The 18,127-nt window shown below is 40.3% G+C and overlaps 1 protein-coding gene across 3 annotated transcripts in view; it reads left to right on the top strand.

Moving 5' to 3' along the window:
• Positions 1 to 18,127, top strand: part of LOC127423039 (LLGL scribble cell polarity complex component 2-like) — a 42,283-nt gene that overhangs the window by 21,197 nt on the left and 2,959 nt on the right. For 2 of the 3 annotated variants that reach the window (XM_051667033.1, XM_051667032.1), the window contains exons 7-25: positions 844 to 1,006; positions 1,148 to 1,280; positions 2,303 to 2,357; positions 2,965 to 3,119; positions 3,311 to 3,522; positions 3,759 to 3,826; positions 8,310 to 8,463; positions 8,656 to 8,760; positions 11,128 to 11,420; positions 11,887 to 12,034; positions 12,203 to 12,353; positions 13,417 to 13,533; positions 14,769 to 14,935; positions 15,027 to 15,288; positions 15,456 to 15,618; positions 16,620 to 16,648; positions 17,108 to 17,155; positions 17,598 to 17,640; positions 17,730 to 17,791. In XM_051667033.1, the coding sequence (XP_051522993.1) occupies positions 844 to 1,006; positions 1,148 to 1,280; positions 2,303 to 2,357; positions 2,965 to 3,119; positions 3,311 to 3,522; positions 3,759 to 3,826; positions 8,310 to 8,463; positions 8,656 to 8,760; positions 11,128 to 11,420; positions 11,887 to 12,034; positions 12,203 to 12,353; positions 13,417 to 13,533; positions 14,769 to 14,935; positions 15,027 to 15,288; positions 15,456 to 15,618; positions 16,620 to 16,648; positions 17,108 to 17,155; positions 17,598 to 17,640; positions 17,730 to 17,791 (2,528 nt within the window). The remainder of the gene's footprint in view (positions 1 to 843; positions 1,007 to 1,147; positions 1,281 to 2,302; positions 2,358 to 2,964; positions 3,120 to 3,310; positions 3,523 to 3,758; positions 3,827 to 8,309; positions 8,464 to 8,655; positions 8,761 to 11,127; positions 11,421 to 11,886; positions 12,035 to 12,202; positions 12,354 to 13,416; positions 13,534 to 14,768; positions 14,936 to 15,026; positions 15,289 to 15,455; positions 15,619 to 16,619; positions 16,649 to 17,107; positions 17,156 to 17,597; positions 17,641 to 17,729; positions 17,792 to 18,127) is intronic. The other variant, XM_051667034.1, reaches the window with a different exon arrangement.

Raw genomic sequence — 18,127 nt, 5'->3', positions numbered from 1 at the left:
AAAGGAGTATTCTGGGTTCAGTACAAGTTAAGCTCAGTTGACTGAATTTGTGGCATAATATTGATCACCACAAACATTTTTTTGACTTGCCCCTCCTTTTCTTTAAAAAAGCAAATATCTGGTGAGGCACTTACAATGGAAGTGAATGGGGCCAATACGTAAAATTAAATTACTCACTGTAAAAGTATAGCCACAAAACATAAACAATATGCATGTTAACATGATTTTATTGTGATAAAATCGCTTATTTTGTTTTTGTAAATTTATAGCCAATCTTACGATATAATGTCAACAAACCTAAAACCCTAAAATGAATGTAGAAATTCAGATTTAAACAAATTTACAGCTCAAAAAATACATGAGTTTTAACAGAAAAACATATGTAAGTGCTTTTATAAAATTATAAGCTTCAGTTTTCTACCTTGAAACCCTTCAAAATTGCCCCATTCACTAACATTGTATGTGCCTCACCGTAACTTTGATTTTTGCTTTTTTTAAGAAAAGTACAGAAAAGTCGAAATAATTTTTTATGGTAATCAACATTATGCCACAAATGCTGTCGAATGAGCTTAACTTGTAGATGTTTGGTTACTTCACATATGAAGGCTGTCTCTGAAGGGATGAACTTAAATAAAAATTTGTATTTATTTATTTTTTAGCGGTGTACTGGTAAACATCCCTCAGTTCTATAACCTCTAATTTCATTTTTGCCTATTTACACATGGCTGACATTCTTCAAATAGTTTCTTGGAATTACGTTATGCAACACTATCACATGTCTGAGACAGCTTTTACATTTGTTCTTTGTGACTGTTGACCTCTTTTCCTCCACTTTCCACATAGAGTTCCAGAGGAGTACGTTGGCCGCAGGAATCTGGAGTGTGTGGAGGTCCTGCAGGAGAACCCGCTAAACCCACGGCAGGTGCTGATTGGCTACAGTCGAGGCCTCATGATTCTGTGGGATCTGGATCGCCGGCGTCCTATCCAACACTTCCTGGGCACACAGGTACCATATAATGGATTGAGAAAAATAACTTATTTGGTTGTAATTTGAGCACTGTACCTGAGATCTCATTACAAGCAAACGTTGTGTTTATGTTGGTTCAAAGATGAGGCCTATAATTGTCTCTTATTGTTTTCCCTGCAGCAACTGGAAAGTGTTTGTTGGATGGAGGATGGAGGGAACATTCTCAGTTCCCATAGTGACGGCAGCTACTGCCACTGGACAGTGACCGGGGAGGATCCTCAAACAGAGCCTGAGAAACAAGAGACGCCGTATGGTGAGACCCGTTATTGGAATGACTTTGAATTAAAATTTGGAAGTCTTGTTTTGCTATGAAGCCTACATGGGCAGCTACCTTTTTAAAGCAGCATCCTAACCATCATGAAACCTCACAAGTAACTGATTTGGAATGTCTACATAGGCAGCAACTCTGTGCAACACACATATAGCAAATATAGACTATAAAAAAAAAATCTTCCTCCCCTTTTCTCTCCAATTTGAAATGTCCAATTCCCAGTGCGCTCTCTAAGTCCTCGTGGTGGCGTAGTGACTCACCTCAATCCGGGTGGCGAAGGACGAAACTCAGTTGCCTCCACGTCTGAGAACGTCAATCCGCGCATCTTATCACGTGGCTTGTTGAGTGCGTTACCGTGGAGACGTAGAGCACGTGGAGGCTTCACGCTATTCTCCGCGGCATCCACGCACAACTCACCATGCGCCCCACCGAGAGCGAGAACCACATTATAGCGACCACGAGGAGGTTACCCCATGTGACTCTACCCTCCCTAGCAACCGGGCTAATTTGGTTGCTTTGAAGACCTGGCACCTGTCACTCAGCACGCACTGGATTCGAACTTGCGACTCCAGGGGTGATAGTCAGCGTCTTTACTCGCTACCCAGGCCCCCCCTTACATATTATTTATATACTGTATTAAGAGCAATTGATTATAAGAGTTCTATGTTTACATGAATAAACATAAACTTGGCAATTTTTAATAAGATTTAAATCATTTTCTCAAAACTTTAATATATTTATAATAGTTTCTCGATTCGTCTGCCATCGTAGATTTATTTTTTCATGCTCGCCAGGATAGCCTGCTGTACAAAGTATACATGTGATGCTGCCTTAAAATTTGGCAGAAACAAGGTATCTTAGAAGGCATCATTACATTATTGCCTACTGTTTTGAACAGCCTTTGCATCTGCCCGATTATACCTGAAAATGCTGTCTAGTTAGTCTAGGATTTTGGAATAGAGCTTCTGTCATTACTTCCTCAAATGAACAATTTCTCTATACAGGTGCCTTCCCATGTAAGGCCATATCCAAAATTATACAGCTGCCGACAAGACAAGGGTGAGTCTTTTATTAGACAGTACTGTGTTTTCATGGTCTCCGTAACTGATGCTGAGACAGGTGTATTTGCTTGAGGTGTCATTAACCCAGAGTGCTTCACTATGACTCATAATTTCTGGTTAATATTTAAACCTTCCACTGAGGTTCATATTTTCCACTCAACCTTGAAATCCTCCAAACAGTATTTTTTAACATCTAAATTCAAGCCTAAATTTATCACAGTGCCCCTTTGTTTTCCATTTCTTCATTGTTCTGCTTGTGTTCTCACACAATATTTACTCACACTCATGTGATTTGTAAGTTGCTAATTTGGAATGTTCTGTAAAAGCCAAGGGGAATTTTATTTGTCATTTAGTAGACACTTTCAAAGTGACGTGCAGTAAGAAAGTCCCCCTTGAACAACATACATTTTAGTGGATAAGTCAAGGGCACAACAGTAGGTGGCCAATAACTCTCTTTCTGGGCTTTTAACCTACAACCTTTAGGGTACTTCTCCAGATCTTTAACCACTAAGCCACCACCACCACCACCACCACCCATAATTCTGCCAAATCGGTCTTTTGTTAAAAAGTTGTTCAAATATTGATTGTGTCTTCTGTCCTTTCAGTCCCCCATTCCTCATCTTCAGCGGAGGGATGCCAAGGGCCAGTTACGGGGACAGACATTGCATCTCCGTCATCCACAGCAAAACCCACGAGGCGCTAGACTTCACCTCACGCATTATCGACTTCTTCGTCATTTGCAAGGGAGAGGAACACAATGGTAGAGACAGCCTGTGAGACTGGGGGGGGGGGGGGTATTTAAGCCTGGTCACTTCATGCGTTTTTATTGATCGGAATCAGTCTGATCCTGAAAAGACCAAGTATAAATCCCCTCTGAGACACATTTGAGACAGATAGCGATCATTCAAGAGTGGTTTCCTCTAATGAGCTTTGTAAATGCGTGTGTTGCAGGTGACCCCAGTGCGCTTGTGGTTTTAGTGGAGGAGGAGCTGGTGGTGGTGGATCTGCAGACTGAAGGTTGGCCCGTCATCCAGACTCCCTACCTGGTGCCGTTACACTGTTCAGCTATTACATGCTCTCACCACGTCTCCTCTATCCCACTCAAACTGTGGGAGAGAGTGCAGGCAGCCGGAGCCCAGCAAAACACACATTACTCTAAGAAGGTACACAACTACATGCACACATACAAACCACAGGCCAGACAGAGAATACTCACATAATACTTTGAACTGTATGCTGGGTTAAATGTTAACTAATGTTTGCTTCAAAGCACTCCCACTAGTGTGTCAAGTGTTGTCTTGGTGGTTTTTGTTTTGTGACACCATGGACAACTTTACCCTTTGACTTTGATTCTACTGAGCCATTCAGTTCTCATCTTTCTCTGTCTGCCTTTTTGTAGCCTTGGCCTATAAATGGAGGGCAGAATCTTGCTCCAGACCCTCCCCAGAGAGACCTGCTGCTGACAGGGTGAGTGGACTAGTGTGATCTAATGCTGTCAAAATTCACTTACGCCTTCAGTTCTGCTTTCCTTATAAAATTTCACTCTGTAAAGTGTGTAAAATCCCCCTAGTGTCAAAATTTGTTTATTGAATACAGTAAGGGTTTTTCGATGTCATGGGAACCATGTGATTAACAAGGAAAATGTTCTGTTAAAGGAATATTTTGTCCAAAATGAAAATCATTCATTTGACTTTCATCAGTGGAACACAAAGGAGAAATTTTGATGAATAATCATGCTGCTATTTTCCGGACAACAAAACATACAGTGACCAGGGCTGTTAAGATGTATGAAAATGTTCAGAACAGAAATGTTCATATGTCTTCTGAAGCCATAAAAAACTTTGTGTGAGAAACAGAAAATAATTTTTCGAGCTGTGGTAGAGGTCAAGATTTTAAGTTACATTTACCTTTAATAGATTTTGCCCCAGACTCTGTAGTTAGATGATGGGGCGGTCATTAATATAGGAGATAAATACATAAAGAATTGGGTCCTGACCAGTGTTATGATCAGCAGACGGGTTATTCTTAGGGGATGGAAGTTGGCTGGAGCGCCCTTATTTCGAGAGTGGTGCACGGAGATGGGCAGGGTAGCGGTATTTGAGAAGATGTCGTAAAGAAGGCTGGGCAATCTGGGCTTATTTGATAAAAAATGTGGCAGATATTTGGCCTTTTTGGAAGGCTCTCAGGGAGGAGCAGTGGAGAGGGATCTCTAGTTTTAAATGTGTGTGTGCAATTTTATTGTTTTTTGTAAGGATACTTTTTTGTGTGTGTGTGTGTGTGTGTGTGTGTGTTTTGTGTTTTTTTTTAATGTTTCTAAATATTTATGACCACTGGGGTGCGTGTTTGTTTCAGGTGGGGGGGTGGGGGGGGGGGGTAGGGGGGATGTTCGGGGGGAAAGTGTTTAATTTTATATAATTTGATTCTGCATTTCCGGTCATGTTTATTTAATTTGTTGAATGGAATCAATAAAATTTGTTAATAATAAATATAATTGGGGGCCTGGGTAGCTCAGTGAGTATTGACACGGACTACCACCCCTGGAGTCGTGAGTTTGAATCCATGGTGTGCTGAGTCACTCCAGCCAGGTCTCCTAAGCAACCAAATCGGCCCGATTGCTTGGGTGGGTAGAGTCTCATGGGGTAACCTCCTCATGGTCACGATTAGTGGTTCTCGCTCTCAATGGGGCGTGTGGTAAGTTGTGCATGGATCGCAGAGAGTAGCATGAGCGGAGTCTCCGCGGTGACATGCACAACGAGCCACGTGATAAGATGCGCAGATTGATCTCAGAAGAGGAGGCAACTGAGACTGACCTCCACCACCCGGATTGAGGTGAGTAACCGCGCCACCACAAGGACCTACTAAGTAGTGGGAGGTGGGCATTCCAAATTGGGAGAAAAGGGGATAAAAATAAAAAATGAAAAAATAATAATTATAATATATATAATAATTAGAGGTCGACCGATAGTGGGCTTTGCCTATACCAATAACTAAGGTGGTAAAACAGGATGATAGCCAATTAATCAATTACTCAATGTAAAATGGTGTTGAACTTTAGTGAGTATCACTTTTAATGGCGATAGTTTATTAAAAATATTTGATAGCTGGTAAAAAACGCAAATACCGGCCCCGATTACTATATCGGTCGACCTCTAATAACTATAAATTCTGATAATAAAATACATTACATTGTTGTGGCAGATGAGAAAGCCTCAATTAGGCAATACAAAAAGTGGCTTTAGAAGGCAGTATAGGCTTTTGTTTGTTTCCATATCATTTAACATAAACCTATCATTGGCCTACAGCACACAGCAAACCATTTCGCAATTGAATTCGTCAATCTGTCCGAAGTAGACTTACTGTATTATAAGGGTTTTTCTAAGGACATGTGCATCTACACATGCGTCAGACGAATGCTTTTGGAGCCGTGTTAAGTTAAACGTAGTTTGAAACATGTCTCGAGACACCTGTTTTCGGAGTTGCGCTCCATCCAGCTGTGTTTGAATGCAAGAACACGTCCTCATCCTGTGCTGTTTTTCAGTGAATAACAACATTAATTTTAGACTTTACACATACTAGTGTACAGTGCATTCAGAAAGTATTCAGACCCCTTCATTTTTTGCACATTTTGTTATGTTGCAGCCTTATGCTAAAATGCTTTTAATTAAAAAAAAATCACATCAATCTACACTCCATACCTCATAATGACAAAGCAAAAAAATAATTTTTGTTAACTTTGCAAATGTATTAAAAAGAAAAAACTGAAATATCACCTTGACCCAAGTATTCAGACCCTTTGCTATGACACTTGAAATTTAACTCAGGTTTATCCCATTTCTCTGGATCATATTTGAGATGTTTCTACACTTTGATTGGAGTCCACCTGTGGCAAATTCAATTGGTTGGACATGATTTGGAAAGGCACACACCTGTCTGTATAGGGTCTCACAGCTGAAATTGCACATCAGAGCAAAAACCAAGCCATGAGGAAAAGGAACTGCCTGCAGAGCTCAGAGACAGGATTGTGTCGAGGCACAGATTTGGGGAAGGCTACAAAAACATTTCTGCTGCATTGAAGGTTCCCAAGAGCACAGTGGCCTCCATAATTCTTAAATGGAATAGGTTTGGAACAACCAGGACTCTTCCTAGAGCTGGCCACCCAGCCAAACTGAGCAACCGGGGGAGAAGGGCCTTGGTAAGAGAGGTGACCAAGAACCCGATGGTCACTCTGGTTGAGCTCCAGAGATCATGTGTGGAGATGGGAGAAACTTTCAGAAGGACAATCATTACTGCAACATTCCACCGATCTGGGCTTTATGGAAGAGTGGCCAGACGGAAACCTCTCTTCAGTGCAAGACACATAAAAAAGCACCCAAAAGACTCTCAGACTGTGAGAAGCAAGATTCTGTGGTCTGATTAAATGAAGATTGAACTGTTTGGCCTCAATTCCAAGTGTCATGTCTTGAGGAAACCAGGCACCGCTCATTACCTGCACAATACCATCCTACCAGTGAAGCATGGTTGTGGTAGCATCATGCTGTGGTGGTGTTGTTCAGCGGCAGTGACTGGGGGACTGGTCAGGGTTGAAGGAAAGCTGAACGCAGCAAAATACAGAGATATCCTTAATGAAAACCTGGTCCAGAGCGCATCAGGACCTCAGACTGGGCCAAAGGTTCACTTTCCAACAGAACAATGACCATAAGCACACATCCAAGACAATGCAAGAGTGGTATAGGGACAACTCTGTGAATGTCCTTGAGAGGCCCAGATAGAGACCGGACTTGAACCCAATCGAACATCGCTGGAGAGACCTGAAAATGGCTGTCCACCGATGATCCCCATCCAACCTGACAGAGCTTGAGAAGATCTGCAGAGAAGGATGGCAGAAATCCCCAAATCCAGGTGTGCAAAGCTTGTCGCATCATACCCAAAAAGACTTGAGGCTGTAATTGCTGCCAAAGGAGTTTCAACTAAGTACTGAGTTAAGGGTCTGAATACTTATGTCAGTGTGATATTGACTTTTTTTTTTTTTTTTTTTTTTTTTTTTTTCACCCAATTTGGAATGCCCAATTCCCAATGTGCTTTTAAGTCCTCATGGTCGTGTTGTGATTTGCCTCAATCTGGGTGGTGGAGGACGAATCCCAGCTGCCTCTGCATCTGAGACTGTCAACCCACGCATTTGAGCACGTTGTCACGGAGACATAGCACGTGTGGAGGCTTCACGCCATCCACCGTGGCATCCACGCTCAACTTACCACGTGCCCCACTGAAAATGAACCACATTATGGTGACCACGAGGAGGTTACCCCATGTGACTCTACCCTCCTTAGCAACCGGGCCAATTTGGTTGCTTAGGAGACCTGGCTGGAGTCACTCAGCATGCCCTGGGATTCGAACTAGCGAACTCCGGGGGTGGTAGCCAGTGTCTTTTACCACTGAGCTACCCAGGCCCCCTATGTTTTTTCTTCTTAATAAATTTGCAAAGTTATCAAAAATATGGTTTTTGCTTTGTGATTATGGGGTATGGAGTGTAGATTGATGTGAAAAAAAAAAAATAATTTAAAGCAATTTAGCATAAGGCTGCAACATAACAAAATGTGAAAAAAATTAAGGGGTCTGAATACTTTCTGAATGCACTGTATTTTTTTGGAGCTTGGCACATTTTGCACTAAGAAAAGAGCAGTGTGAACATCTTTCTAACATTTCCTTTTGTGTTTCACATAAGAAAGAAAATCATATGCGTTTGGAATAACGTGAGAGTTGAGTAAATAATGATAGAATTTTTGGGTGAATTGTTCCTTTAAGGTGTTGCAATGCCCCAGAATTGCTATGTATGTCTTACAATTCCACAAGTTCATTGGAAAAAGACTGAGGAACTGACAGTGGAAAAAATTTATCCATTTCAATCCCTTTCAGTTTTTAAACATTTTTGTATCCCTCTTCCTCTTGAAAGGCATGAAGATGGCACAGTGCGTTTCTGGGATGCCTCAGGGGTCTGTCTTTACCCCATGTACAAGCTCAGCACATCTGGAGTCTTCCACACTGATGCTGATCCAAACGATAACATGAACCAGGGCAGTGAGGGAGAGTGGCCTCCATTCCGCAAGGTTTGGCTTATCTAAAAACTATGTGACTCACACTGTACTACATAACATGATTCGAATTGTCCAGTTCATGATGTAAATTTTTTTTTATTTTTCTGATGCGAGTCAATGTTTTATTCAGTGTTTTGTGATTGGGAAGTTACTTGTTACAGGTTTTATAGCTTTGATTTTCATTTCATTACTTATGAATATTAGGTTGGCTGCTTTGACCCATATAGTGACGACCCTCGACTCGGCATTCAGAAGATCCACTTGTGTAAATACAGCGGATATCTGACAGTGGCTGGAACCGCAGGACAAGTGAGTTTTCATATGGACATGACAATCGCAAACACCATTTGAATGCATAATTAAAATGTATTCTTTATTGGTTATGATACAGAAATGGAACCCTTGTTCAGTTTGTGCATAGGTTCATGAAGTTTATGTTTATGTGAAAATATGGATTATTGATTTATTCTTATTTGCTTTTTTTCCGACCTGAAAATGTAATGTATTTTCCAGTGCATCCAGCTGTTATGGAAACTATCTGATTTTTCGTCCTTTTTAGCTTGACTGATTTAACTGCTCATTAACAGTCCACTACACAGCATGTCCTCATCTGCCATTAGGAAATGAGATGTGCTCTGGTAAAGAGCTTCTCTTCAGGATCAATAGCTCTCATTTTGTTCTTTACTAAACTACATGAGAGGTTTCAGTACTGTTATGCAAATAAACTGGGTGTACAATGTAAAATTTTAGCCACGATTTTACATTTTAAATTTTTTGTCTTGTCATTTATTCGTTGTGGATCACTTAGTGTGATATGCTCATTAACAAAAAGATTGCCAACATTAGCCCAAAGGTTGCACAGTTTTGCACATATCAATACAATTTGGTGTGTTCTCGAGGATTTCAGAAAGTGATACGGATTGATAACGTAAAACACCCAGTCAGTAGTGTCAATTGTGTCAAAAGTCTTTGCTAAGAAATATTTTATACATTCTGACATAAAAGACAGTTGATGTAATAGTCTTTGCATTTTAGTAGAGCTGTCAGAATTAACGTACATTTTTCTTAATCGCTATTAATGCATTTACTGTTAATACTGTAAATTAATAAATGAATGATGTAGGAAAGCGGATAGCCACTGTGTATTGTCAGATTAATATTTTGGAGGATGAGAGTTTAAGAGATTTAATGCCCATTGTAATGAAAATGCAACCTATGTGGGGACTAGTTCTCTTAATTAGTCAAACTCCCACTTAGACTTTGGGAAACATTTGATGTTACTTGAATTGGTGCTATTTTAGTGCATTTCTATCTTTATACTGTGAAAAGCTTTGTTTGGAAAATGTTAATAAAGCATTATATTGTTACATAATAGCCCCATTCACACAATCAGCATTTTCCAGAAAATGTATTGCAATTTTCAGGTTAGAGGTCATGTGTGAACACGACCCTTTTGAAAATACTTTTATTTAAATATTTTTGCTCTGGCAATTTCCCTTAATGTGAAGTTGTATCATTAGTACCTATAAATGTCTATTTTGATGGTATGTGTGAACAGCACATATGATACATTTACCAGTAAAGGCAACCCAATGATGTTCCTATAATTTACCTTTTTGCATGTATGAAAGGGGCTATTGTTTGTTTTCTTTCCTAAGATGGAAAAAGTTTTTTTTTTTTTTTAAATCCCCTTTTTCTCCCAATTTGGAATGCCCAATTCCCACTACTTAGTAGGTCCTTGTGGTGGCGCGGTTACTCACCTCAATCCGGGTGGCGTGGACAAGTCTCAGTTGCCTCCGCTTCTGAGACAGTCAATCCGCGCATCTTATCACGTGGCTCGTTGTGCATGACATCGCGGAGACTCATAGCATGGGAGGCTCATGCTATTCTCCGCGATCCACGCAAAACTTACCAAGCGCCCCATTGAGAGCGAGAACCACTCATTGCGACCACAAGGAGGTTACCCCATGTGACTCTACCCTCCCTAGCGACCGGGCCAATTTGTTTGCTTAGGGGACCTGGCTGGAGTCACTCAGCACACCCTGGATTTGAACTCGCAACTCCAGGGGTGGTAGTCTGTATCAATACTCGCTGAGCTACCCAGGCCCCTGAAATAAATGCATATTTACAGAAAAAGAAGTACATAAAGTGTCAAATTTCAGCATTTTCAAAATCTTTGATTAATCGCGATTAACTATGAAAAATTATGTAATTAATCGACTGGCAGCACTACTTTTTCCCTGGGATCAAATAACCCATCTGACAAGCAACAGTCGTAAAGGATGATCATAAAACAAATGTACACATTTGTATATCCAGCTTTACAGGTAAACTTAAAAGAAGTGAAATGCAGAACTGAGATATTGCTGTTTAATTTCCTTCCACTCCTATGAATAGAAAGAGATAGTTCACCCAAAAATGAAAATCCTATCTTCAATTACTCACAAAAGGAGATGGCAATAAGTTAGCCTCAGTCACCATTTACTTTAATTGCAACAAAAGTGAATGGTGACTGAGGCTCTCATTCTGCCTAACATCTTTTGTGTTTCATGGAAGAAAGTCATACAGGTTTGGAACAACATGAGGGCAAGTTAATTATAAACTTTTCAGTGAACTATCCCTTTAAATGTATATGAAATGAAGCGTCATGTTTCTCTCTGTCTTCCTCCCACTCAGATTCTAGTTTTTGAACTGAACGATGAGGCTGCTGAGCAGATGGTTGAAGCTACAGTGGTAGACCTGCTGCAGGGTCAGGAGGGTTTTCGTTGGAAGGGCCAGGCACGTCTAGACGTGCGGGAAGAGCCGGTGCTGTTCCCACCAGGATTCCAGCCCTTTGCCCTGGTGCAGTGCCAGCCGCCCGCTGTGGTCACGGCAATCGCTCTGCACTCAGAGTGGAAACTGGTGACTTTCGGTACCAGCCATGGATTTGGTCTCTTTGACTACCAACAGAGGAATAATATTATGGTCAAGTAAGATAAAAATACAACATTTTAAAAAGTGTTACAGTTTTGTTAAAGAACAAAATGGCAGTTTGTAACTGCTACAAAAACAAGCAGACTGGTAAATAGATAGTTTACCTGTATATTTTCTGAACATATTAGGTTAAACTTGTTTAAGCTGTTTACTCATTAAAGAATGAGTAAGAATATGTTCCGTGTTCTAACTGGTCAACTTAAAAAAGCCTTATTTAAAGAATGTTCCTTTAAATAAGGGAAGTCTTTATAATAGCTACAATGTTGGTCACCATGGTGTATTTTTATCATGATAAATTCTGTAGCGGAAAAACAGCTCTTAGTCTGGTTCACTAAGTTATCCTTATCCTATTATAACACTGGCTAGGCTTTTCATTCAAAACCTGTATTACATTAATATTTTAGAGTTGACCATACAATTTTCTTTAATCAAGAAGACTAACAGTCCATTGTCCATTTGCAGGTGCACCCTAAACCCCAGTGACCAGATGGCCCTGGAGGGGCCGCTGTCCCGTGTCAAGTCCATCAAAAAATCCCTGCGACAGTCCTTCCGCAGGATCCGTCGCAGTCGGGTCTCCATGCGGAAACACCACACTAACAATGCAGCCAAGGTGCATGTCATCTCCCTTTTTTCTCAAATGTTTCATTAGTTTGTTACCACACTGTCCGCCTTAAACACGAGATAAAGCATCATGTAGCTTTGATCAGCATTACATACTTCAGTGTTGCTAGGACTGCAGTGATGGTTTAATAATTGGATATTGTGAATGTTTCTGTAGCTGCAAGAAATCAATGCGAGGCTGGAGGCCGAGGCTCTGCAAGAGATGGAACTGGCTCCCGTACAGAGAAAGATTGAAGCCCGTTCCTCTGACGACTCCTTCACAGGCCTCGTCAGAACACTGTACTTCGCAGACACGTTCGTCAGTGATAGTGAGTAGCATGTGTTCCTAATTGCATGTGATTTTTTTTTAAAACCTGGAAATTACAGCAAATTTGTAAATTGTGATTTATTTATTTTTTACCTGGAAATGTCATGGAAATTTTTCATATCTTAAAAGTCATAGATATTTCTATAGTAAATAAGAGGCTTGGGATCAAAGCCTTTTCACACATAGATAATCAGAAAATGTTCCGGATGATTATCAATATATATCAGCATACACTAACCTACAAACTCATCAACATCACTTATCAACATTCATTTTTGTTTGGTACATTTACATTTTACATTTATGCATTAAGCAGATGCTTTTATCCAAAGCAGCTTACAGTGCACTTATTACAGGGACAATCCCCCCAGAGCAACCTGGTGTTAAGTGCCTTGCTCAAGGACACAATGGTGGTGGCTGTGAGGGTTGAATTACTAGTTATGTGCTTTAGCCCACTACCACCACCACCACCACCACCACCACCACACCATACAAGTGCCTTGTCTTACCTGCAATGCGGAGATTCTCATCCAGTGTGTGTCTGGCTTCAGTAAATGTTTTATCCCCCTCTTGTGGTTTTCCAAATCTTTTATGTCAGACTACATTAAATAAAAAGCACTCAAATTTATATGTTGGTTTATGTTAATCAAAAACTTATCTAGAACATAACGTGCTGATCAATAATCGATGTATCGGTTTTTTTATGACATTCCTAGTGAATATACATTTATTGACTTTTCCTATGCACTAAAATTATCTCATTATCTCTTAAATTATCTCTTGATTTTACTCTTGTTTGCAAGCCACAGTGCTGTCTGAATTGTGAGCAAATAGTTCTTTTGAATCAATCAATAGGTAAAAACATCTCACAACCTGTCTGAATGATTCATTAGTGAATCAGTCTGAATCAATATGATTTTTAAAATTCCAGTAATCACAAATGACTGGAAAAGACATGGAATTCCATTGGTCAAAAAGGGTGAGAAACCTGTGGATAATAAACAGCACATAATTGCCTAGCAGAAGACCTCTATCATCATCATCTCATCTTCTTGGTTCCTCAGGTTCTCACAGTACGCCATCACTGTGGGCAGGGACCAATGGCGGAGCCGTGTTTGCATACGTGCTCCGCGTCCCCTCAGTGGAACGGAGGATGGAGGATGCTGTGATGGCTCATCCAGGTGAAAAGAAAATATAATATAAATGATATTATAATATATACAGTTCAAGCTTAAACCATGTTCAAACCCCTTGTAAAATAGCTGAAATACCTTGCACTTGCAGTGTTGGATGTATTTGATTACAAAGTATTAACTATATTACACAGAATTTTTGTGTGTGTGTGTCTGTGTAATTATTATCATTAAAAAGTGTGATTATATATTTGCTGCTGTTGTATGCAAGCAATAAGCCACTTTAAAGGAATAGTTATCCCAAAAATTAAAATTCTCTCATGATTGACTCCCCTTTAAGCCATCCCAGATGTGTATGACTTTTCTTCTTCAGCAAAACCAAAGAGAAGAATTTTATAAGCACATTTCAGCTCTTTTTGTCCATATAATGCAAGTGAATGGGTGCCATTAGACTACTAACTATTTGACGGTCCAAAAGGCATATTTAGGCAGCATAAAAGTAATCCACATGACTCCAGTCGATCAATTAATGTCTTCTGAATCAAACCGATAGGTTGGTGTAAGAAAAAATGTAAACGTTTTTAACTTTAAATCATTGCTTCCGCCCAGCGCTGTATTGCTGTTTGAAATGACCTAACTCTCGCGTGACGTTCATTTCTCTGTCGTATACAAAGTGCACGCTCCGACTTATTGCATGAATACGCCATTGCGCTTATGTCACTTATGCATTGCCTGCTGGCAGGAAGCGATTTTTTAAAAGTTAATAAAGTTTTAATTATCTTTTTATTTTTTATTTTTTTAACACAAAACATCTATTTGCTTCAGAAGACATTAATTGATTGACTGGAGTCGTGTGGATTACTTTTATGCTGCCTAAATATGTCTTTTGGACCGTCAAATAGCCAGCAGTCCAATGGCACCCATTCACTTGCATTGTATGGACAAAAAGAGATGAAATGTGCTTATAAAAATCTTTACTTTGGTTCTGCTGAAGAAGGAAAGTCATACACATCTGGGATGGCTTAAAGGTAAGCAAATGATGAGAGGATTTTCATTTTTGGGTGAGCCAACCCTTTAAGCTGTGCATTACCACGGTTATGGGGGTTTTAGGTGCTCCGCTTCACCTAACAACACCCTTTTAACCATGGTAAATATTAATAAGCCAGTGTTTCTGGTGGCTTATTCCCTTTTTAATACCCACACATGCACACAAAGCACTACACACACAGCATTCGGATTCTTATTCAGACAGATCTGCTATAAAATCTTGCCTCTGTCCACAGCTAAAGAAATACAGCTGATGCATCGTGCTCCAGTCGTTGGTTTAGTGGTTTTGGATGGGAAGGGGGCCCCTCTTCCTGAACCCCTGGAGGTGGCCCATGACCTGGCTCGCAGTCCTGAAATGCATGGTTCCCACCATTTATTGGTTGTGTCAGAGGAGCAGTTTAAGGTGAGGATTTGCACCGCACAACATAATGACTATTTGCACCTCTGTCCCATCATGGATTTACATATGTCTTACTCTATTTATGTGTGTACAGCTTTTTACACTGCCTAAAGTGAGCAGTAAGTCAAAGCTGAAGCTGACAGCAGTCGACGGCTCTCGTGTGCGCCGGGTGGGTGTGGCTTGGTTTGGAAGTCGAACTGATGAGCAGTTGGAGAGCAGTCTGGTGATGCTGACCAATCAGGGTGAGCTACACGCCATCTCTCTGCCCTCCATCAAAATGCTGGTGCACCATCCTTGCATACGTAGAGAGGACGTCAGTGGAATTGCATCCTGTGTCTTCACCAAATATGGACAAGGTAAGAAACACTCTCTTTTACTCACTTTACTCTTTCCTGACGCTCTTTAAAGGTGAAGTGTGAAATTTCTGCACCTATAGCATCAGCAAATGGAATTGCAAGAAACGTGACTGTTTCCTGAACACTCCCCCTGTCTTCCATTTGTCAAACTAAAACTTTGTCTTTAGGTTTCTACCTGATCTCTCCATCTGAGTTTGAGCGGTTCTCACTCTCTACCCGCTGGGTAGTGGAACCACGCTGTCTGGTTGAGGCTCCCCTTCAAATGAGGTCCAAGAGCCCATCAAGTCCCGTCCACAGGGACCAACATGATGGATTGTCCACAGAACACAGGTGTGTGTAGTTGTCAATAACCGCTTTTCCACTATCAGGACAGTGCGAGCCAGGGCTATCAACTGGCCAGCCGGGGCCAATAGCCTCAGACCTCGAGTTGCGAGACTAAAATCGATCTGCGTTCCCACCATCAGGCCAATATCCCCGCAGCATTGCTCTAAAACCTACCCTTAATACGCCGCCCTGGTGCCAATGTCTCACACCCCGCCCATTTCACAAGCAAGAGTGGCTTTCATGCTGAGGTATCATGTTATTTAGAATATCAAGTTTATATAGTTTTTTAAACATTAGCTAGCTAAGATTAGCTGATAAGTTAGCATTGACAACTCACCGACTATAACTGCCATGGTGTCCCGAGTGGTCTCTCCACTAACAGCAGGACAATGTCCCAGCACACCATCCATGATCTCAAACCATGGAAAGTTCTTTCTTTGGACACCCCTATGTCCATTGTGTGTTTTAACGGATTTGTACTGTCCACGCATTTTTTTAAACTTTTCCCGAACATGTACCATTGTGCGCTGGATACATAACCTAGCAAGTTTGGCGAAACTCCGCCTTTGACATTGACCCCGCCTCAATCCCCAGTTGGCCTTGTTTGTTTGGCCCAAAGGTAATCAGTGGGCCAAAGGCCACTGGCCCAGAGAAAGCCCCGAGGGGGCACGGTGAAGCCCCAGAAGTGACAGTGGGAATGCAACTGGCCCTGGCACGCATTAGCATGCCCTCATTTGGCCCAACAGTGAAAATGCAGCTAATGAAGAGCTATTGCTTATAGTACTACAGTAATGTGCAAAGGTCTTAGGCACATAAGATGTTTCACAAAAACTATTTATGGCATTATTTTTGAAGGCATCCTCCTCACTATGCAATATCTTTCACAAGTGCCTAAATCTTTTGCGCAGTACTGTATATTTAGAATTCAGAATTAATTCCCCCTTTACTGTTGTTAGGAATTGACACAAGTTTGTTTTTACTGATGTGTGTGTGTGCTGTCTTTACAGGAATTTCAAAAGAGAGAGTGAAGGATATGGTGAGATTCAATGTGGTTTTCTAAGTGTCTGTGTTTTTGTGCAAACTAAACATCAGTACTAAAACATGCATGTTGTCAATGCTTCATTGAATGCTTCACCACGCAACAGAACAACAAGAGCTCAGTCTGTGCTTAAGAACACAATCCGTAATTGATGAAAGGTGCAACATCAACTCAGAGGCTAAAAGTAATGTTTGGATTTGAAATCATTTATGCACCAAAGAAAGATACAGGTATCACATGGTATAATGCAGTCTGAAATTTCATAATTTCAAGTTACGTACATACCAGGAATCAGGAGTTTATCAATTGCGTTGAAGGCAGATCTATATTATATGGCATCAAATGATTGCTATTATTCTAGGTCATTTGTTTTGCAATTGCGGTTTGTATTTTAAGCTCTTCTTTAAAGCGTTTGCAAGTTTGCGCCAGACTGATCAATGTGCTTGTGTGTTCCAGACAATTCTGCTAGACAAGTAATGGAGCATGCTTTGCTCAACGATGAGAGTGAGTACATGAGGAATAAGACATAGAATAAAAGACTTGATGTCCCATAATGATTCAGAAGTTAAACACTTTTGTTGAACAAGCAGCTCAGAGCATATGTCAGTATTGTGCTTGCTGTGTATGTTTTCTGACATGAAAATGTGCAAAAATTGGCTTGTTTCCAGTAATCCTGGCCTGTTCTGTGCAGTGATGTTTGCATGATGTGTAACTTCCACTTGCCTGCACAATAATATTCTTGTATATTAATATCTTTGTAAAAGTTTAAAGAATTTGTTGTCTGAAGCAGAATAATTGGTTTATGCAATCAGTTACTGAATTTTTTTGAGGGTAGTGTTTGCTGGACTATAGCTGTCCACTAGTTTATCAGTATTTACAATATTTTTAGTGATTTGAGTAAAAGACGTTTGAGTATTTGTTTAAATAACATCTTGCTCTAATACAGGAGTGCTTCAGGAGATCCAAAAGTCCCTAGAAGGAGATCAAATGTAATTTTATTTATTTTAGATCATTTTGCTTTTTTTATAGTTATAAATGTTGGTTTACATTTATTAATCTGAGATTTTTTTGTTTAAAGGACGTTCCTAGAGAACAATCTGAAGACTAAGCCAAAAGCAGGCAATGTGCTGAGCAATGGAGGCAAGTTAATTCTTTGATTTATCCATAAATAAAAAAAGTTACATTTGGAATGTGTTTTAATTAGACAACATTTTTAAACATAACAGTAATTATTGCAGCACATTACAATCATTTTAAGGGATAGTTCACCCAAAAATTAAAATTCAGTCATTGTTTACTCACCCCTGTGTTGTAATAACCCCATATGACTTTCTTTTTCTTAACGCAAAGGGAGAAATTGTGAAAACAAATTGTGCTCAGTGATGTCATACAATGGCAGTTTATGGTGACCAACTCTTCATGTTCAAAAGGACACAAAAGTATAATTCAGAAGTCTAATAAATTATGGTATGCGAC

This window comes from Myxocyprinus asiaticus, chromosome 32, assembly GCF_019703515.2.
Source record: "Myxocyprinus asiaticus isolate MX2 ecotype Aquarium Trade chromosome 32, UBuf_Myxa_2, whole genome shotgun sequence".
Lineage (NCBI taxonomy): Eukaryota > Metazoa > Chordata > Actinopteri > Cypriniformes > Catostomidae > Myxocyprinus > Myxocyprinus asiaticus.
Note: the sequence above shows the minus strand (reverse complement) of the source record. Positions and strands in the feature narration are given on the sequence as shown.